Raw genomic sequence first — 23,609 nt, forward strand, 5'->3', positions numbered from 1 at the left:
AGGCATTCAGTGTTTACTGTGAAGGGTACAGAAGATTATGATGTTGTGAAGTTACTACATACTAGTGCCAGCCGGCTGGCTGAGATTCTGTTGCGTCACAGTAAAGTGTGTGTGTAGTTGTGAATAGCATTGATCCCCCTCCACAGAAACAATATCCCTATCCAAAGGAAGCAGAAGCTGCAGTTAGTCAGACAATTGACTCATTGTTAAAACAGAAAGTAATACGTGAGTGTGTCTCTACTGTAAACTCACCTGTATGGCCTGTAAAGAAACCAGATGGTTCATGGCGTCTAACTATTGATTACAGGCAGCTTAACAAAAACACCCCCAGTGCTACAGCATTGGTATCCACCACACCAGACATGATGTCACAATTGAAAGGAACAGCAACAGTGTACTCTACACTGGATGTCTCGAATGGATTTTGGGGAATTAGAGTACACCCAGATAGTCAGTACAAGTTTGCTTTTACCTTTAAGGACAGGCAATTTACTTGGGCTGTGTTACCGCAAGGGTATAATAATAGTTCTACGCTGTTTCATCAATGCATGGCTAACATTTTGCAAAGTTGTTCTCAAACAGATAACATCATCCAGTATGTGGATGACATACTTCTACAAACGGATACCAGGGAGGAGCATTACGGGCTCCTTGATGAGGTTCTCACTTTGTTGGAGGAGGCCGGCATGAAGCTGAACCCGAAAAAGGCAGCATTAATGAAATCATCTTTTTGTTTCTTAGGAGTACAGGTGGAAGCTGGAGGACGTATACCTGACCCAGAAAAGATTAAGTTGATTCAAAATCTGCCCCGCCCACACACAGTTACAGCCTTACGATCACTTTTAGGTATAATAGGCTTCTGTAGGGACTTTATAGAGGGTTACAGTGAGAAAGCTGCACCTCTATATGAACATCTAAAGGGAAACCCAGGTAAGGAAGACACACTTACCTGGAACAGTGCATCACAGAACGCTTTCATGACACTCAAGACGTCACTAACACAGGCACCAGCTCTGCGTAGTCCAGACACCACACTTCCGTTCATCATTGAGGCAGCCGCATCAGACACTAGTTTGTCAGCAGTACTCATGCAGGAAGTGCATGGTAAGTGTATACCTGTGGGGTACTTCTCACGTATGCTTACACCGGTAGAAAGATCGTATGATCAATGTACAAAACAAATATTGGCAGTACATTGGATTGTGACGCACACTGAATACATTTGTCAGTTTGGGAAAATAATAGTACATACACCACACACCCCAGTCGCTCTGCTCATTAGAGGGCAGGTGAAGGGAGTGTCAGCCCAACGATGGGGCAGATGGGTTACTGAACTTGCATCTAAAAACATCACAGTTAAACACTCTGCATCCTACACACTTGCTAACATGCTCACCTATGAAGGGGAGGCTCATGAATGTACGACACGACAGTTGGAGGCAAAGGCTGGTCCTTTTGCGACAGTCCCGCTTGCTGACTCTGTCTGTATATGTTAATGGCTCTCGCTTTTACGACAATGGCCTGTATCACACAGGTGCAGCATGTTGGGCTCCAGCTATTGGAAAGGAGGTACTGATAAAGTGTAAACCCACAGACTCTGCACAAAAAGCAGAAGTGATAGCTGTACTAGCAGCACTAAGGGAGTTCACAGGAAGGCTTACTATCTATTCAGATAGCGGATTTGTTTGCAATTCCCTTACAGAGTACTTGCCGGTGTGGCAGAAACAGGGTTTTTGTACAGCCGACGGTAAACCACTAACACATTACGCACAGCTCTTGCAGATCTGGGATCTGGCCTATGAGCGTACACCAGGCACACTAGCCATCTGTAAAGTCAAATCACATCAACCAGAAGGCAGAACGGTACAAGGAGATGCAAATAATACTGTAGACATGCTAGCCAAGAAGGCAGGCTGTATCACCTGTCGCCACGGCCACACCTACCATGTTAGATTTGAAAAAGGCACAGGCACTCGATTCTAAACTGGTTGAGGTCATGGACGCCATTACCGCACAGCAGACACTTCCGCAGCCTTACCATAAATACAAGGACACATTGTTGGTATTCGAAGGAACATTGTATCATACCACACCCCAGCTTGCCTGGGTGACACCTCATTGTTTACGCAAGGATCTAATCATCTACATGCATCAAGTGAGTGGTCATGCAGCATCACAAAAAGTGTTAGACCTCTTACAGGGATGCTACTGGTGGCCAGACATGAAAGCAGATATAGATCATCACCTTGCGCTGTGCTTAATATGCGCACAAATGAATCCAGCTCCCGCACGCCACAAGGTCCCAATGGGTACCTCACATTGGAATGATGGGCCCTGGGAATCTATTCAAATTGATCACACAGGACCATTACCTACAGCCAAAGGAGGATATAGATATATCCTAGTGGTAGTTGACATGTTTACACGCTGGGTGGAGGCATTTCCTGCACGTCGATGCGATGCTCTTACGACAGCCAGGATTCTATGGGAACAGGTCTTCACTAGATGGGGCTTCCCTAAGAGACTGGAAAGTGATCGTGGAACCGCATTTACGTCCGAGGTAATGGCCTGCCTATGTAAAATGTTAGGTGTAGAACAACACTTCCACATTCCTTACCACCCGGAGGCTAGTGGTATGGTTGAACGGATGAATCGCACATTGAAAGATGGTCTCAAGAAGGCTGTATTAAAAGCAACTACTGATCTAGGTAGATCTACACCTGACTGGGTTGCAGCTTTGCCCGGAGTGCTAATGGTAATTAGAGCAACTTCAGTGCGAACAACAGGATATACCCCATTTGAGCTAATGACAGGAAGGACAATGCGGGTGGCACACCCCACAGGGGTCCCAATCCCTATTACGAGCAAGGTTACTAATGACCAATTCCTTCAACTGCTCTCCAAAACAACATGGGCTGGCAGCACATCAATACACAGTTCAGTCCTCTCAACCCCCATATAGGATCTCCTTTCAAATTGGAGACCAGGTCATGCTAAAAAACTTTTTAAAAGGCGGGGCCTGGGAAGCTAATTGGGAAGGTCCATATCAGGTTATGGATAAGTTGGGTGAAACCAACCTGAAATTGGCAATACAGAAACATGGCAGACCAATACAATATTTTTGGTTCCACGGTGACCAGTGTAAGCCATATCAGAAAAAGGTCATTGAGCCTACACAAACTGCATAAGAATATACACTAAACCTGGTCTTTTGTGTCCCCACAGGTGAATTATGAAATACCAACTAACAACCTTGATTGGCATATTCACTCTGCTCGCTGAAGCACGATGGGACCCACCAACGACATTGGTAACAGAGACACAGTGTATAAAGAAAGGACAGTATGTGCAGTTACAATTTCAAGATAGCCTGGGGCTCCAGGCATGGAAAAAGGATGGTAAAATGTTTGGTCTTGACAAAGTATGGAAAATATCTGGTAATAATCAAGTGCCAGAGCCCAGATATGTCCAAAAAGGAGGGGACATAATACTACAATGTCCAGGGGACAGATTTGGAGATATTTCATTATGCCAGTATAATAATGAGAAATGGACATTAACAAAAGTCACGACAAACCCAGAGAAATGCACCTACGCGATTACGAACTATGATGATTCAAAGGGAGGTGTCTGGGAATTTAAAGTTATCTTTGTAGCGGGTGATGCGGGTGATAAAGTAAAAACCTGGTCTGATAATGATGCCCAAAGGTTTCTGTGGTCTAAGAACCACGAGGGTCGGTATGAATCTATTATATGTGAACCTCCACAAGAATGGGAAAACCCAGATAGTTGGGAAGATGGACAATTAATGGCTGGACACCAAAAAAGGTATTTTAAAAAATCAGACATACAGGATGTTGACACAATATATCAGTATCAATATCCAAATCAAATTAGTAATATTTCAGTTCATAGTCATAACTGTTCATACAAATCACTCAAAAATATAACATTAACATCATGCAAGGAGGACAAACCCAAAGTATGTCCCCCTTTGCACCCCCTACCTCGGGAAGGTATCATTCTCGGACCAGAACGAAAAACTGTTTTGGATAATGTGAATATAGTACTATCATATGTGATGTATAATTTCACGAATCTAACTGTTATGTTTGAACAGCATTGCAAGCAACATACCAATATCCAGAATTGGCTTCAAAGGGAAATAGGTAGTACAATAAAAGATTACAAAGAGCGAATAGCTGAACGAATGTATGAAGGTAATGAGAAACGTAGGAAGAGGGGGCTTTTTGATGAAATAGCAGGCTGGTTTGGTGCAGGAAATTCTGTTGCAAACAGCTGGGATATTTATCAAATGTCAAGAGGGCAAACTTGGATAGCAAGTACTGTTGGAGAAGGAATGGAAAGATTGGGGAATGGACAAATGTATGTAAATCAAGGGATTAGACTCCAGGGTACAGCTATATATGAGCTAATGGATGGAACAGAGGGAGCCTTGCGCAATTTGACCAAAGCGATAGATTTCAGAAACTTACTGGGAGCCACCATGAATAAGAAATAACAACTGTGTACAGTGATATTAACTGTATTTACTGTATTTTTTTTTTTTATGTTTATTTTTCATTTTTTTGTATTATTTGTACGTATCTTTGTTTTGTTTTTGCTCACAGCACACTTACATATAGAAACAGAGAAGGCAAGATAGATACCTACACATAATGGAGAGACTTAGAATAAAGGAACATGCTTCACTATAACATATTATACAAACACGTTACTTGATGTGACTACTCCGAACCAGAGAAGAGGACATCTGAGGGCTCGGGATCACGTGAGCAACATGGTTGTAGCGGGTCACCCCCCTCCATCTTATATTCTAAAAGTAGGGTATGTTGGAAAACATGGATTGAGAATTGATTAGCAGTTTGCTACGCATGTGGACTAGCAGAGCTATACTGGTGTTCTTTTCTGAAAAGAGACTAATATTGCAGATAGCAGACTGTTTGGTTCAAATTGCATGTACTGCTAACCACTGATAGAGACGATGCGTCTACAAACTGCCCAACAATGACTGCAAGCTAATGAGATAACAATGCTGTGGACTAGAAGGGAACAGGCTCTAGACTTCAGAGAAATCAAAAGAGATAATCCCACTGGCATCAAAGGGGGTCGCAAGGAGATAACAAAAGGCAGACGTATGGACCTTTTGTCTCCAGGAGTGTGAAGAATGCACTGAGTTCAGAGGTTGTCACACTAGACCACACACACAGACACACACACATTAACACTCACACAATAAATTAAATTACCTTGACCATTGGTTAATGTCAGAGAAAGGGGAGGTGGACCATCTATACAGAAGGGTATTTAATGTCACGCAAACATTGTAATTTTGAGTGTTGTTTGTCCTGTACCTGGGACCAGACTCCCTGCATATTTCAATAAACCTGGCAACTGATTGAAGAAAAGGACTCTGTGCATTTTCTTGAATCTACTTACCCATCATCTATTTTTTAAGTTACTCCACTTGGAACACAGTAGTTTGGATACTTAACAAAACAAATAATAAACAAATAAACAGAAACTAATTTCCCATCTTTCCCATTTTTATGGGGTTGTTTTTGAACGTACACATTTACTAATTAGAATATGTGTTTTAAGTACCCTTCAAGCAGTAGTATCAGCTTAATTTATGATGTCTCAAAGGACTGACAATGTTGGTGCAGATACAGGGTCTCATTCTAGTCTCCATGACGATTATTTTCAAACTAAACAGAATGTTTCCACCCTTTCCAGACACACAGCCGCTCAGCCTGCCCACAGAAAGCACATTTTGGAAATGCATTCACGCTGCATTTACCCCTCCCCCCCTCAAATGGCAACACCAGCAACAGCTACAACTGCATTAGCATACCATCAGACAGCTTCTCAATGGAATGCACGGCTATGCAGACGCCCCTGTTATTTGCTCAAACTCCACCCTCCAGCTCACCCCGATTCCAGGAAGTATAGAAGGAACAATACCAGTCTTCTCTCAAGGTCGTTGGCTCCTATTGCCTGTACTGCAGCCCCCTTTTGAGACCCACAAACCCTGCTGCCCACAGGGCAATGCTAAATGACAGGTCAATAGCTTGCTGGACACTTCACACCCTATAGTGCGTGGGTGAGTCACTATGGGAGCAGAGAAAATACTGTAGCTACCTTCAGGATTGAAAATCAATCAAGTGGGTTGAGTATTTAAAGCCAAACTGCACTGCTAAAATAAAAGGAAGGACTTGCTCATGTTTAAGTTAAAAGAAAACACAAACAAAAAGACAGAGCTCATCCTGATATTAGTAAATGAGATTGTGTATTTATTCATATTCATAGTCTGGAATGTGTTATTCATCACTTGAATTTATGAATTGATGAGCCTGCTTCCTGTGTGCTTTAAAAAAAGAAAACAGCATACTGTTTTTTTTTGTTCTAGCATCTTAGCAATCAGCATGACCTAAACATGTTTGCTACTGTAACTGAAGTACCGGTAAGTAGTACACATGTACAGCACGAAGCCTGCAAATATAAAGCATAGGCATACATGTGCTTTAAAACGCATATACAAAGCTGGATCTGTACTTCATGTTGTATTTCATAACTTGCCCTTTATGACGAAAACATTGACATATCTGTTTGCAACAGTATTTCCCATATGCCTGCCAAGAATTGCTTTATAAATGTACAGAACTTCATGGTGGTTTACCTACAGTATGCATAGCGTATGAATGCCACACATCTGAAGAGATTTCAAACTATTTTATGCATAAATAGCTAACCCATGTGATCTAGTTAGAGCTCTTTACGGGTACTGTGCATGCCCTACAAACATGCCCAACAAATCCTGGCACCAGTAAATTGTACTCTTCCAAATCTGCAGTGGAGTCCAAGAGAGGAAATTATCGAGAAATTGCACGGACAGGTTTAGGTTAGGTAGCAAAATACAGCCTTGAAATATTCAAATCGAGCAAAGCACTTTATAAGAACACTTAGTGTTTCCTGCTGGTCCCATTCAATCTGTACATTTCACAATACCTATTATAAATTAAAGCAAACATATTGGATTAATACTGCATTCTAACACTGAAGGGTTTTCCAGGTGAACCCTTATTAAAGAACTTTAAAACAAGATGCAATTGCATGCGCTCAGTCGTGTCAAAGACTGCCATTTTAAAGCAAGTCGCTTTTCCCACCAAAGCAAATTTTCAATTAACTGCTTCCAACTTGATAATAAACTTGTTATTTAAACCATATGTATGGAACACAGCCTGCTAATGTTACAGGCAATGTATGTACTGGAAATTCAAAATAAAAGAGCTAATAAAACAATGAAACCTTGTAACAAAAAAAACAAACACATAATAATCAAGAATCTACACAGTCTGGGGCCATAATTAATGCTATGAAAATGAAGAGGGTAGCATGAGTCTGAGACTGCTTTGGGTCAGAACTGGTGGGGCTCATCCAGAAGATGCCAAGCAGATGTCGAGAATGTAATACACAGTATCACCAGTGACCCTTCAGTATTAGAGACAACTTCAAGTGCCAGGTGTGTTTTCTGCACTAACCTTTGTTGTAATCCAGACACCTTCACTAGCCGTTTCTCTTCATTTCTGCCAAATAAGCACCTAGTACTGTATATTTGTAGGCTTTGATGTTAGAGTAAACCATAAGAGACGTCAAATCGACACGTATGTACAGTAACAAATGACCACTCATTTACTGTGCCATAATAATGTTATCATTATTAACCTTTCCTCTTTTTCAGACTATCCGCTTATAGAATCCTGAAATAAAAGTATGACCCCAATTCCTGAGCACCGGAATGGTTTAAAGCGCTATGCAATGGGACTAAGCAAAACCCCCATCCCTGCATTCCCAAACAACAGGTCATTTCTAAAACAGAACAGGTCTGCGTTGAAAGCGGTCCTCTTCGTGGCTGTATTCTTGACTAGCAACCCGCTACAGCTGGTTCTCAGTTGCATCATAAACACTGTTATTGTAATGCGATAGACAATGTTGTGTTTAGTAAAGACAGTTTAGGTAAGAAGCCCAGCAACGCTTAGGAGACAGTTTAAAAAAAGTGGAAAAAACTTTAGTTTAATCGCCGTGTTTCGTCCAGTGCCTTCATCAGGATAAACACGAGGACTGTGATAGCAGGAAGAGATGTATGCTTCTTACTGTAAGTGCGCAAGTATTGTTGTACTGTAGCAAAGTTGCTGTAGAACTCCAAGAGCAATTTCAGTTACTATTCCTGTAATGCGCACATGGCCACACTGGATTTAGAACTAACCTTTCTGACCCGATAACTTCCTGCTGGTTTTATCAGCGGCTTCAGGTTGCCTATGCAGCAGTGTGTAGGCGTTCATAGTCATTCCCAAGCCCAACAGCCTACAAGCAGTGAGTTAGTTTCTATTTAAACACAAGAGGAAGATCAGATCTTAGAGACACCGAAACTGGCAGTATGAAATGATGGCATTTTGCATTGTTTGCAACCATAGTATTGTGAAGAGGCTGCAGAACAAGTTTACAGAACTGTGTGAGACAGGCACGTGATACTGCAGAGCATCACTGCCACTGTTACTGTACAGTCAGGCTTTTCTTAGCCCAACAGTCTAGTCTGGCTTGCAAACCAAAAGTCAGCAATCTTTAACACAGGATTCATTTAAAGTGTTTTTTTTTTTTTTTTTTTATATTTCCAAAAGTATGTTTTTTTTTAAATTTGTATTATTCTTATTATTATTATTTAGCGGTCGGCAATTGATTTTACCCCATTTTTCTCCCAATATGATTTTTTCAATTGTATTTTAAAGCTCAGCTCACTGCTACCACCCCTACGCTGACTCGGGAGCGGTGAAGAGCCATCAGCTGACCATTTTTTTTCCCCACTCTGCAAACCTGCCAACCCACAGCTACACCGTCATAGGACAACACAGCTGTGGGCAGCTTATAGGAAAGCCCGCAGGCGCCCGGACAGTCTACAGGGGTCGCTGGTGCGTGGTGAGCCAAGGACACCCTGGCCGACCTAATCCCCCCCCCCCGATGTGCCAACAACATTCTGCAACATTTTCATGAATATAAAACTATTTTTAAATTCAAAGCAAACTTTAAAACCTCCACAATTTAAAGCTGCAGTATTAACACAGGTCCCATCAAATCAATTATAACTCTAGAACAAAACAAAAAAAGTTAAATTAAAAAATATATATATTTCAAACAACAACCTCCTGTTAGTTAAGTTAGTTAAGCACACAGCTGCTGAGAGGCATTCTCTGCTGTGCTGTTTGATAGCCCTGCTGTTCGGAAAGAGACTTGGCGTGTTGCAGTGCATTCTAAAATTATTGAATATGTGACTGTGAGAGCTGTAACCCAAAAACCTACAAGGGACAAAGTTATTGTTGTTCTCCAATAACCTGTCTTTACTATATTGCTCTGGAATAGAAAACTGGTGTTCTGTCATTGGTTTTCAATACCACACTAGCAAGCTTCAAATGGAAAAAACAGCAGTTCCACATGCTTGGCTTTCTACAGCATTCCATCCAAATGAAAACACATATATATATATATATATATATATATATATATATATATATATATATATATATATATAAAATTAGGGCAGCCTAGCACACATTCTTCCTTGAGGGATGCTCTGGTTATCAACATTTTAAATAAAGTTTGACATGGTTGGAAATAACACTCCTAATGTATAGCAGTTTCATCCATTCCAGGATTTACTATGATCCTGATTAGTCACACTGTATAGGTACCAAGCTCAGGTGAGAAACTCCAGGAAGGGATCAAAAGTGCTACCCAATGGTAGTGTTGTCTCCTTTCAGGATTTTACAATTAAAGGCTCTTTTTATCGTTTGAGAGAGGCAGCCTTGCCATCTCTGAATGCATTTTCCATGCAAATCTTTTCATGACTGACTGTCGCCCTCTTGTTTATAATTAAGCTTGTACAAAAAGTATTTTAAAATTTACTGTGAAAGTGATAAACAGACAACACAGTGTTCTGCTACTTATTGATGACAATCCAAAATATGTTTTACCACTAAAGCTAAACATAAACTAAAGGAGAGCATACTGCTGACACGCAAGATGCGACTAGCACAGCACAACGTTTTTTCGGGCATAATTTTGATCGTTATATATAATCAAGCTACAAATGTATTTGTGACTTGGGAGAGGTTAAGCTATACAGGTTACAGTTCGTGGCCCCGCTGTTCAGAGCTTGGCAAGGGCCATGTAATTGGAGCTACCATATTCTAATATGAAAACAAACAATAGCTAGTGTTGTCGCAAGACCCCAACCTGTCCCTTATTGTTGTGCACGTTGCAGGCATCCATATTGGTATCCACTGGAAATAAACACAAAGAAATAGGCTGTGCTGCTACACACAACGCGAACCGGTACCAAATAATGCACTGTTTGTTTGTTTTTGTCAATTTACTTGATAGTTTGTGAAACAAGCAGTCACTAAAACTGTAAAATACGAGGGCAATCTGAAAATAAACACAATAGATTTTGCTGACACAAGCTTTAAACAAATGAGAGAAAACAACTGAAAAAAATGAATCGAATTCTCTGCACATAAATACAATAAAAAAGTATTAATACATTTGTTACGAGTCTAAACAAGCAGAAGGTAAAAGTCTAAAAAACACTGCTTGTTTTAAATAAGAAAAAACAAAAAACAAACAAACAAAAAAAAAAACATACTATATAACTTAAGTCCCAGTGAAAAGTTTCAGAAATGTACTTACCTGTCCCAAACAGGAGGTACACATTTTGCTCAATTGAAAAAAAATCCTCTTCAGTTCTTCAGGAAAAAAAAAAGCTTACTCTCCAAGAAGAGAAAAGACTCGATACTGTATGCGTTTTCTTCTTCGTGAAGTAAAGCTTCGCATAAATATAAATACAGTTGTTACTGGTGTGACACAGTATTTTTTTGTTTTTAAGACGGTTAGTGATCGTGCTCCAGCTAACTATTCTCTTCTGAACAAGACAAAGGCACCGAAGCGTCAAACGCAGTGTTGAGAACAATACCAATACAAAACCCGAGCGCTGTCTTCAGTAATAAAAGAATCATTTACCAAACCCCGGATAGACAAATCTGATTCAACCACACTGCTGCACTGACAGCAATGCATTTACACTCCACTTCGAAAATTATGTTCTCATTTTTCCCCTTTCAATCACTTCCGTTGTCGTCAGTTGTTTTGCCTGTAATTTACTTTCCGGTTAGACGATACATATTTTTTTATTGTGGTATTGCTATCCACAATGTGGCTATAATGTTATAAGATGGTATAACATGCATTAATTACCAAAGTTGTATATTTGATATAACTGGATCCCTAGTTACTAGTAGCTGATGTATATATTCCACAAAGATTCAATGCGAAAAAATGCCACATTTGAAACACTGCGTACAGTGGCTATCCAAAGTATTGACCCCCCTTGGCATTTTTCCTATTTTGTTGCCTTACAACCTGGAATTAAAATGGATTTTTATTTGGATTTCATGTAATGGACATATACAAAATAGTCCAAATTGGTGAAGTGAAATGAAAAAAAATAACTTGTTTCAAAAAATTCTAAAAAATAAATAATTTAAAAGTGGTGCGTGCATATGTATTCACCCCCTTTGCTATTAAGCCTCTAAATAAGATCTGGTGCAACCAATTACCATCAGAAATCACATAATTAGTTAAATAAAGTCCACCTGTGTGCAATCTAAGTGTCACATGATCTGTCACATGATCTCAGTATATATACACCTGTTCTGAAAGGCCCCAGAGACTGCAACACCACTAAGCAAGGGGCACCACCAAGCAAGCGGCACAATGAAGACCAATGATCTCTCCAAACAGGTCAGGGACAAAGTTGTGGAGAGGTACAGATCAGGGTTGGGTTATAAAAAAATATCCGAAACTTTGAACATCCCACGGAGCACCTTTAAAACCATTATTAAAAAATGGAAAGAATATGGCACCACAACAAACCTGGCAAGAGAGGGCCGCCCACCAAAACTCACGAACCAGGCAAGGAGGGCAGTAATCAGAGAGGCAACACAGAGACCAAAGATAACCCTGAAGGAGCTGCAAAGCTCCACAGCGGAGATTGGAGTATCTGTCCATAGGACCACTTTAAGCCGTACACTCCACAGAGCTGGGCTTTACGGAAGAGTGGCCAGAAAAGCCATTGCTTAAAGAAAAAAATAAGAAAACACGTTTGGTGTTCACCAAAAGGCATGTGGGAGACTCCCCAAACATATGGAAGAAGGTACTCTGGTTAGATGAGACTAAAACTGAGCTTTTGGCCATCGAGGAAAACGCTATGTCTGGCACAAACCCAACACCTCTCATCACCCCGAGAACACCATTCCCACAGTGAAGCATGGTGGTGGCAGTATCATGCTGTGGGGATGTTTTTCATTGGCAGGGACTGGGAAAAATGATCAGAATTGAAGGAATGATGGATGACGCTAAATACAGGGAAATTCTTGAGGGAAACCTGTTTCAGTCTTCCAGAGATTTGAGACTGGGACGGAGGTTCACCTTCCAGCAGAACAATGACCCTAAGCATACCGTTAAAGCAACACCCGAGTGGTTTAAGGGGAAACATTTAAATGTCTTGGAATGGCCTAGTCAAAGCCCAGACTTCAATCCAATTGAGAATCTATGGTATGACTTAAAGTCATACACCAGTGGAACCCATCCAACTTGAAGGAGCTGGAGCAGTTTTGCCTTGAAGAATGGGCAAAAATCCCAGTGGCTAGATGTGCCAAGCTTATAGATACATACCCCAAGAGACTTGCAGCTGTAATTGCTGCAAAAGGTGGCTCTACAAAGTATTGCATCTTCAAAGTGGTAGGTATGTTGTGTAAATCAAATGATACAAACCCCCCAAAAATCAATTTTAATTCCAGGTTGTAAGGCAACAAAATAGGAAAAATGCCAAGGGGGGTCAATACTTTCGCAAGCCACTGTATGTGCATTAACCCAACCTGTACACCTTATCGCTGGGCACATGTTTTAACACAAATACATGAATACATGCATGAATAAATACAAGAGTAGGAGCTCCCTTACATTACAAAATGAGAATTGTTTGGGCGATGATTACAAATACACTTTAATCAAAAAAGCTTGACAGTGTAGCGAGAAATATACTTGCAACAAAAGGATAAAGACTACAGGATCTATGAAGGTACAGAGGACAATACTGTATATAATCCTTGTTCGTTTACAAATGGGCAAAAAAGCATCATATCATACCACGTTTAATTATTGTAGATATTTCTCCATTCTCTCAGAGTAATAAGGATAGATGCCTACTTTTGTGCTGTTTCTCAGTAATTTTGCAAATGTAAATTTGTAACCCCTTGTTAGTGGTTCCAATTATCGAACCATGTGTAAAGCTGTGATAAACAGGGTGCCCCTCAGGCAGACATCACAGGCTAGTGCAGTATGAATGTGCTCAATATAATGGCCTATCTGCACCACACATAAAAATGGACAGATTTTTTCCTTCTTTTCCTCGAGACATTTCACACCTGAAAGACAAAGAGAAACAACTAATATTAGGATTTATGGCTACTGTATGATGCCTGGCTTTTGGGACCACTATAAAACTCTAGCCCAAATCAAAATGAAATACGGATTCCGGAGAAAAACCCATTAGAATGTTTAGAACCCCTTTCTGAAGTTGAGGAAACACAAAGCCACTTTTTCAGGAACAGTGGCTTGAAACCTTGTTCCAGGAGACCAGGAGGCCTTGTTTGAGACAACTTTGCTGCATCATACCCCAGTCTCCCCTGGTGTGCCATGAAGTGACCTAAAACCCTGAAACCAAGTTCCAAGCCACAAAGTGGCTTTGTGTTACCTCAGCTCACGAGTGTATGCACAGGTACACAGCACACTGATTACTGATCTGGATTACACTGTATGGGATTCTCTGCCATGGCATTGCTTTCACCCCAGCACAGCCTGTAAACTGCAAACTGCTCTAGAGGGGTCAGTATAGTAAACGTCTTGGGTTAGCAAACAAGGTGACTTTACAGACCAGTCCTGATTTAAAGTGACAGCAAAACTCTTCATGATGGGAATGTATCAGGGAATGTGGCAGGTCATTGCTGTGTTTAATATGGTCAATTACAGTACTGAGACTTGGAATGCTCACCACAAGCATATTGGCCTGTCTTTCTCTATACAGAGATTGCCTGAAGTGGTGGAAAGCATGCTGGTTTGGACATGACCACAGAAGAGACCTGGGTCCTTTAGGAAAGATGGTCTGCACGTAAATAGGAGGGGTTCGATCAGATTCGAGGAAAACAGAGAATTGTGTAAAAAATGTGTGATTGAATTTATTACCAAGAGAAGTTATTCACAAATCTGAGCCATATGCTCAAACTTCACAATTGAATTGTTCTAGTCAGGTAGTGTCTGTCCCTCGCTGTCTATTCCAGCTGCTTCCTAAGGCTCATATTCTGAGAATTAAATTAAAATTAAGACAGCGTCACTCTGTGACAATTTAAGTAGCACTGTATCGACAACTATGTTGTTATATTCTATTCATCTTGCTTTATTAAATACAAGATCTCTGGGTAATGAATCTGTCTGAATAAACAACTTCATCTTGGAGTGCGATTTAGATATTTTAAACAGGATGAAAATGCCCCGCTTGGCTTCTCCAAACAGGTTCTCTTTTTATAATAAGGCGAGTCCTAGAGGACGAGAATGGTATTGCTGCCATTTTTGGTCAGGAGTTTGCTCTTAAGAATGAGAATATGGACCATCATTTGAAATTTTAGCAATTGTGATTCATAGCCATATTCGTATGCAGATTGTAGTGATTTATTGCCCTCCAAGACTTAATTCTCTTTTTTATCTGAATTTGGATAGCTTTTATCAACACTTGCTTTTAATTGTGATAAGACTGTGGTGTTAGGTGATTTTAATGTACATGTTGATGTAGAACGAGATTCCCCTTGGAAGAGATTTTATTATATTGCTCGAGTCCCTTGGGCTTCTCTCAACATGTTACTGGCCCTACTCATATTCATGGCCATACTGTAGATTTAGTTATCTCTCGTGGCCTAATCATTCAGAACTTGACCATCATTGATCTTACGGTTTCAGATCACTTTGGTATTATTTTTTAAGTATTAATATTAGATCTCTTAATTCATCAACTACTGGCAAGTTATTAGAAGCACTGTCTGCTTCATCTTTTACTCAATCAGGATCGGTTGAAGAGCTGCTGGATTTGTTAAAATAGAGGAGACCTTTTTTGTCAAAGGTTACATGCAAAGTCTCACGGGGCTAAATTCTTGTCCCAACTGTTTTCTTTGTATATACTGCCTCTGGGCAATATTATTTGTAGATACAGGGTTAATTTTCATTATTATGCTGATGATGCACAGCTATATTTATCCCTGAAACAGAGTGACACCTCAGCTGTAAATATTTTGAGTACCTGTCTTGCTAACATAATATTGTTGAAAGAAAGCAGGCTACATTTAAATGCTAACTCAGATAAAACAGAAATGTTGATTCTGGGATCTCATAAACAACAAAGTAATATGTCTGGTTTACTCCTTGGTGGCTTCTTTTAGTAACTTACATAAAAAAATGATAAATGTAGGTGTAATCTTTGACCCAAATATTTCTTTTGAAACACACACCATGAATGTTTACTACAATGTATTTTTATCATCTAAGAAATATTGCCAGATTGAGAAGTATTCTTTCCCACTCAGATCCTGAGAGATTGATGCATGCTTTGGTATCTTCTAGAATTGATTATTGTAATGCCCTATTCTCTGGTACTAATGGCCATGTTATATGTCAACTGCAACTTATGCAAAATGGTACAGCTAGAATATAAACCGAGACTAAGAAGAGATCACATTACTCCTGTGCTAGCATCTCTCCATTGGCTTCTGGCCCGATTCAAGATAGATTGTAAGGTATTGCTATTAACTTAGAAATTATTAAATGGTTGTGCACCATCGTATTTAAATTATCTTTTAATACCACGTATTCCTAGATGCCACTCAGATCACAGAACGCCAGGCTGCTTACTGTCCCACAAACTAAAAAAAAAACACACACAGGTGGTAGAGCATTCAGTTATAGGGCTCCAATACTCTGGAATGCTCTGCCTAGCTCTGTAAGGGAAGCACACTTTGATAATGTAGTGTTTTTATGCTAAAACAATGTTCCTTTTATTCTCTGCCTTGTTTTACTGTTCTATGTGTTTTTTCTTTAGTTTTTCTTGCTTTCTTTTATTGATGTTTGTGACAATTTCTATCGTGAAAGGCGCTATATTAAAAATAAGTATTATTACTATTATAAACTTCAAAACACAGGTACATTGTCTACCTGTGATTGAAAGGATTGGGCAAAACACTATACATTTAACAACTTTTATTTAACATTGCAATTTTCACAGCCAATGTTAAATGCATGTAATTAATAACAAAACAACAGGACTTCAGTGTATTTTATTTTTAAAACGTGGCTGAGATTAATATAAAAATATTTTAATCATTCCAACATACTATCCCTTTACGTATGGCTGAGGAGCAAAGCTACACATATACAATACTTGCTTTGACAGGACTGCACTTTGTCTGCAGCACGCATTTGATAAACTGACACTGTTTAAATAAATCAAGGGCCAAAGGTTTTGAAAACATCTGTGTGGAAGAATATGGAAAAAAAAAACACTAAGGAAAGTTTTAATTACACTTCCAATGAGTTCATGTGTGCAATTTTCATCCGACATCAATTACCAATACTCTGTAATGAAAAATGTAATTACAGAGACTTGTACATGCTAATTTACTATTAATATTTCCTAATATAGCATTATATTACAGCATTGTGTCTATTTGAGATGCTGTTTGTGCTCCTCTAATGTATTGAGCATTACAAATTCACAGCTGTAGCAAATACCTTTTTGTTTTTTGTATGTGTTTTAAACTGTACAGTCAGCATACTAGAGTGTAAATACAAATCAATAAAGATGGACTTGAGCTGCCAGGCTGAAAAAAAAACAAAAACAAATGTTTAGTCCTGTGACGGAAAGATGAGTTCTGGTGATGAATCTTCCTCCCGACCTGTGAGGGCGCTAAAGAACGGGAGGAGAAGTATCTGGAAGGGCTGGCCTGACAGTTCGTTTCCGGGTCAGGGAAGTGGGTCAGCCTGGAGGGAAGCGCGACTCTGTTGTAAGACCGTATTGATTTGAGAGATAAACGAGAGGCAGCTGCAAGTAATAAGCCAGCTGCAACCGTTTATCTCGATATCATGCGGGATTACATATAGGGGCCAGGGTAACGCTGATCTTCTCCTTCGTTTGGGTAAATGTTCGGAGAGAGAAGGAGCGAGAGAGGAGCTCTCGTTGTTACAGAGAATTACGTGTTGTGTTTGTTTGTAATTGTCTGCGTTTTGCACCACCAGACAGTTAACTCACCGGTCCGGAGCTGTCGACCAGGGTCAGCACAATCCGGATCACCACTGCACGGAACCGTCACAAAATACAGTGTCTTCACCCACCACAAGCACGTCTGCACTCACCCAGGACTGGTGACCGTGTGTTCGTTTTGTTCGGGACTGTGCCCTATTATTGCTATCCCCGTGCTTTACACATTGTTGTGTATAGCCGGGGATTTATTATTTAACGGTCACCAGACCTGGATTATAAATAAAAGCACCTTTTCACTGGAAACTGTTGTCTGCCTGTTACTCCTGCATCGCATCACCGCTACACCTGTTCCCCTCCACTAGCCACTTTGCCACAAGTCCACATGCCCCAATGGATTATGGATTCATAGTGCAGCATGCTACAATCTCTCATACTCCATCTGAGGGACAACTGGAAATACAAATCACTGAAGAGCAACTTGGCAAAGGTAGAAAATATCAGTTATCTTTACCAATGCATTCTCCTTCTTGCTTAGACTCACTTTATACATCATTTTCTGTCTCTGTTATCTCACTCTGAGGACTTCAAACAAAAAACACTCACAAGTTCAAAGCACCCCTGTGGCTCATAAGGGCTCTGAAACATGTATGTGTAGCTTCTGTACCAGGATGTAACTATTAACCTGCCCCCCTGGAGCACTCTGACCCGAGTGGGTGTAAGACACCCCCTTGGCTCGTATGGGCTCTGAAATATAGCAAAAATGTAACATTTCTTACATGCACTACGGGCAGAGTGCTGCAAGTATTTTAAACAAATGTGTTATGTATTAGAAATTAAGAGTTTATCATTTTCAACATATTATTGCTCTAAAATATATAGCAGCTCTCATTTTGTATTTGTCATTGTTGGAAAACATGGATCGAGAATTGATTAGGGGTTTGCTACGCATGTGGACTGGCAGAGCTATACTGGTGTTCTTTTCTGAAAAGAGACTAATATTGCAGATAGCAGACTGTTTGGTTCAAATTGCATGTACTGCTAACCACTGATAGAGACGATGCGTCTACAAACTGCCCAACAATGACTGCAATCTAATGAGATAACAATGCTGTGGACTAGAAGGGAACAGGCTCTAGACTTCAGAGAGATCAAAAGAGATAATCCCACTGGCATCAAAGGGGGTCGCAAGGAGATAACAAAAGGCAGACGTATGGACCTTTTGTCTCCAGGAGTGTGAAGAATGCACTGAGTTCAGAGGTTGTCACACTAGACTACACACACAGACACACACACATTAACACTCACACAATAAATTAAATTACCTTTGCAATTGGTTAAGTGTCAGAGAAAGGGGAGGTGGACCATCTATACAGAAGGGTATTTAATGTCATGCAAACATTGTAATGTTGAGTATTGTTTGTCCTGTACTTGGGACCAGACTCCCTGCATATTTCAATAAACCTGGCAACTGATTGAAGAAAAGGACTCTGTGCATTTTCTTGAATCTACTTACTCGCCATCTATTTTTAAAGTTACTTCAGTCATGCTTATTCTTCTTCACCTGCATTTAATTATTCGTTGATTATCTGAGTGTAGACTAGATGATGTCGATCGCAAGCACATATGGTTTGCAGAAAAGCCCAAGGCTTTTTTGACATTTTGGTCAGTACTTTGCACATTTACTACACCCAGATACCCACTCCTGCCTCCCATGTTCGGAAACCAACTTTTCGAAAACATGAAGGCGGCACCTCTAATGGTTTATGCGATATTGGCAGTTGAAATTGTGGCAGTGGATTGACAAGTACATACAAGCTTCCCTCACGGGGGATGATTCAATATTCAAACCTTTTCTCTGCTTGAGAAGTGCACATGGCACTGCTGCACTTCTCTTTGTGCTCAGTGCACATGGACATGTGACTACATAAGACAGAATGTGCACTTTGCGAATTGTCGTTATAAAAGTGGAAATTGAGATATGTTTGCGCTGCGACTGGCCCATCTTAGTACATCAACCCCTAAATATTACAAAAATTAACTTGTTATGAAGAATCCCATCAAGCAGTAAACATTCACTCCTATCATTGGGTAGAACATGACAATCCTTCCTCACTAAAATGTGAAAGCACAACAGAAACACATGAAGGAAAATAATTTCAGAAAACTGATTTTCTTAAAACATCACTTTTCTGTGTTTACATGATTAACAATAGAAAAAATCTAATTAGAATTCAACTGTATACATTGATTGAAGTTTTCGGGAAACCAGGATATTTTTGCATGCAAAATACTGTAGTAACCTATGATTTGAAGATCTGACATTTCTGCAATAGAATGGAGACTAATCATTATAGTGCTTTATCGAAGTGTCAGGTCTTAAATTCAAAGATTACTATCCTATACCTCTATTCAGATTCCCCACAATGTGCAATCAGCCTTTCCAACAGCTCATCCTGGTCTATATTACCAGTTTCTTTTGTAGACATTATTTTAAATTATCACATCATTTTAAAGCTGGAAAACTATTATTTTCTGTTTTCTAAAACCACGTGCAGGAATGAAGGTCAAAGTTTGCACATGTGCAGTACACTCAGAATAATCTGAAAAGTGTGTTTACACGATAAACATTTTGTTAGTTTTTGGAATTTAATCGAAATTTCTAGGTGCTGTTATCCGAAAACTGACTTTTGGAATATTCCGATGCATTTTCCGAAAACTGTGATAACATGACTTAATTGACACAAACTCCAGGTTTCCCAGGATGCTTAGAACACATCAGCGTAATCTGGCAACAAATTCAATCAGCTGAAAAGGAGAAGGAGCTCCATGTGACATTCCTAGATTTGGCTAATGTATATGGTTCAGTGAACTTCTTTGGGCAGCATTTGATTTTTCAGCATACTGATGACAATAACACATTCAGTGAGAGTCTACTTTGGAGATTTGCAATTTAGTTTTTCAACTTCAGAGTTCAGCACTACATGGCAATGCCTAGAAGTTGGAATAGTGGCCATACCATTTCTCCACTGGCTTTTACCATGGCAATGGAAGTAATTATTAGGGCATCAAATGGGTAGTGGGAGGAAAGCGCTTGGTTTCTGGAATGCGACTACCATCAATTTGAGCATACATGGATGATCGGTTATTGGGCAAATTAACCAATAACATTGAATGGGTACGAATGCAATTCAAGCCCACTAAATCAAGAAGCAGCTCTATAAATTAAAGGTAAAGTACTAAATAAAAGTTTTTACATTAATGATGAGGCAATACCAACAGTGCCCGAGAAGCCAGTGAAAAGTCTTGGGAGATGGTACTACGGGGATCTAAAGGACACTGTTTGTGTGGGAGAAATTAGACAACAAGCAGTGGAAGGGTTGAAGAGCATAGACAGCAGCGCTTTACTGGGCAAACTGAAACTCTGGTGTTTTCAGTTTGGTCTACTGCCAAGACTGCTGTGGCCACGGACTGTGTATGAGGTTTCCTTGACAACAGTTGAGAAGCTGGAAGCTTTAATCAGTTCATATGTCAGAAAATGGTTGGGAGTTCCACGCTGCCTCAGCAGAGTGGGAGTTTATGGTAAAGGAATACTGCAGCTACCAGTCTCTCCTCTAACTGAGGAATTTAAGTGCACTAAGATCTGACTGGAAATCACATTAGTAGCTTCACACAACAAATGTCTAAGGGAGGCAGCACCTGTGTTGAACACTGGAAGAAAGTGGGAGGCAAAGAAAGCTGTGGAAGATGCAATGCTGCCCTTCGAACCTGTGATATTATGGGGCAAGTTCAGCATGGAAGAGGGGTCTTGGTCTCAATTCAGCTCCTCCTACATGGCACAAGGCCACCCCGGTTCAACGGAGCAAGCTGGTAGTCAACCAGGTGCAAAAAGATGATGAGGTGTGTAAGGCCATTTCCCACGCCAAGAAGGGAGAATGGATGAGATGGGAAAGTGTGGAACAATGCACGACCATCTGGCAAGACCTTTGGACAATGGAAAAGAGCAGGATCAGTTTCCTCATCAGGTCAACATATGATGTTCTCCCTTCATCACAGAACCTGAACCTCTGGGTGGGAGAGGATCCCTCATGTACTTTGTGTTCATCACCTGCAACATTAAGGCACATTTTGACAGGATATAATCATTACGCACAAAAGACAATATTCCTCCATCTAGGACAGCAACCACCAAGAAAAGGTGTGAAAACCAAACCTCACCCAGGACAACTGGAAGCTGCTAGAGACTGGAAAATGCTGGCAGATGTTGGTCAACAGCTTATATTTCCACTTGAGATTGCCACCACTAACCTTCGACCAGACATTTTCTTGTGGTCTGGATCAGCACGCCTTGTCCATGTAGTAGAGTTAACAGTGCCATGGGAGGATGCTGTGGATTAGGCTTATGAGAGGAAGAAACTTCAGTAAGCTCAACTAGCAGCTGAAGCGGAACAGCCAGGATGGAGAGGTTTCCGGGTTTACCCAATGGAGGTGGGATGTCAAGGATTTGTGGCACACTCTACAACCTGGTTTCTCAGAGATGTCGGGTTCAGTGGCCAAGAGTAGCGTCACAAAGTGAAGAACTTATCTGAAGCAACAGAAAGGAGCAGCAACTGGCTGTGGTTGAGATGGAAAGATTCTGGCTGGGGATATCAAGCACAACAGAAAGAAAGCAATGCTGATGTACAGGTAAGTAAGTTGGCCTGAGTTGAGCTGGGGACGGAGGGGGTGATGCTGGGACGCCAGAATCATTGTTGAGTCCTCTTCAGGTGCTGTGGGCTAGTCGACGAAACAACAAGAATGGAAGGTGCCCACTTGAAGACCCCAGAGATGTACCCCACTTAGCTCAATCCAAACTGTTGTCATGCTGATGCGCTGGGGTTGATCCCGAGCCAGCATCGCAGCCACTGTGTGTACTGATGCGCTGGGGAGGCAAAATAAATTGATCTCTGCCGTTCACGGTATTCTGCATGAAATTGAAGGCGAGTGAGTAGCCAAAGGGAAAGTAAAAGATCTGATAGCTGAGCATTCCTGAGCAGAGGCAGGGTGTTAATATGTTAGTAAGCACTGAATTTGACTGTTATTGAGAAAAATGATACATTTCAGTATTTAGAATTACATTTTCTATGTCTACAATTTTTTTATTTCACCAGACAACTTTTTTTACACTTTTTTATTTCATGGTTATCTGTAAACATGCTATTTAAAAATATTTGCATTGTGTATTTTATGTAAAAAATTTAAAGCGCAGCACGCACAATTACTGCCTGTGACTTGGCCTTATCAGAGTGAGCCAAGAATAACTACCACTGAAACGCTTTAAAAAAAAAAAAAAAAAAAAAAAAAAATATATATAGGCAAATATATTATATGAATTAGGTGTTACCATTAATGTTAATAATACCACAATCCTAACACACAAAAGACAAAATCAAATATTCTTATAAAATACAACAATGTGTTTCTCTAGGATATAACCCCACACAATAACAGAAGTCAGAGCCCATAAAATAAGCACAATATTGATTTATTAATGTAATTTATGTAGCGCCTTTCATACCAAAGTATCACAAGGCACTGTACATAAATACATAAAAATACAATAAAACACAAAATATACAAATAATAATAAAATAATCATTAAAAGCTAGCAATTATGTTGCATTAAAACCACTAAGATAAAAATGCCATTTTATAAAAAATGCGTTTTAAGTTTAGACGTAAAAATTCCCACAGACCCAGCTTCCCTAATTCCATAGTTTAGGGGCTCTAAAAGAAAAAGCCCTACCTCCCATATTGATTTTAATGACCCTGGGAACAACAAGCAGCCCCGCTTTCTGTGATCTAAGAGTGCAATTTGGGAGATACGCGGTCAGTAGCTCCTGCAAATAGCTAGGTGCTGCTCCATTCAAGGCTTTATAGGTCAATAATAAGATTTTAAAATAAATTCTATATTGAACAGAGCGCCAGTGCAAGGAGGCTAAAACAGGGGTGAGATGGTCTTTTTTTTTGGTTTTAGTCAAAATTCTAGCAGCTGTATTCTGAACAAGCTATAGGTGGGACACCACACGTTTTGGGATGCAGAGGAGAGTGCATTACAGTAATCAATTCTTGAAGAAACAAAGGCATGTGTTAGTCTCTCGGCATCAGATAAGGAGATAATAGTTCTCAGTTTGTCTGTTTC

The 23,609-nt window shown here is 40.2% G+C and overlaps 1 protein-coding gene across 1 annotated transcript in view; it reads right to left on the reverse strand.

The window, feature by feature from the left end:
• LOC121313791 (serine incorporator 5-like) overlaps nt 1-11,371 on the reverse strand; it is a 35,912-nt gene extending 24,541 nt beyond the window's left edge. The window contains exon 1 of the mRNA XM_041246589.1: nt 10,762-11,371. Coding sequence (XP_041102523.1) covers nt 10,762-10,785 — 24 coding nt within the window. The 5' untranslated portion in view covers nt 10,786-11,371. The remainder of the gene's footprint in view (nt 1-10,761) is intronic.
• Between the last annotated feature and the right edge of the window lie 12,238 nt (nt 11,372-23,609).

The sequence above is a fragment of the Polyodon spathula genome, chromosome 1 (assembly GCF_017654505.1).
Source record: "Polyodon spathula isolate WHYD16114869_AA chromosome 1, ASM1765450v1, whole genome shotgun sequence".
In the NCBI taxonomy this organism is placed as follows: Eukaryota; Metazoa; Chordata; class Actinopteri; order Acipenseriformes; family Polyodontidae; genus Polyodon; species Polyodon spathula.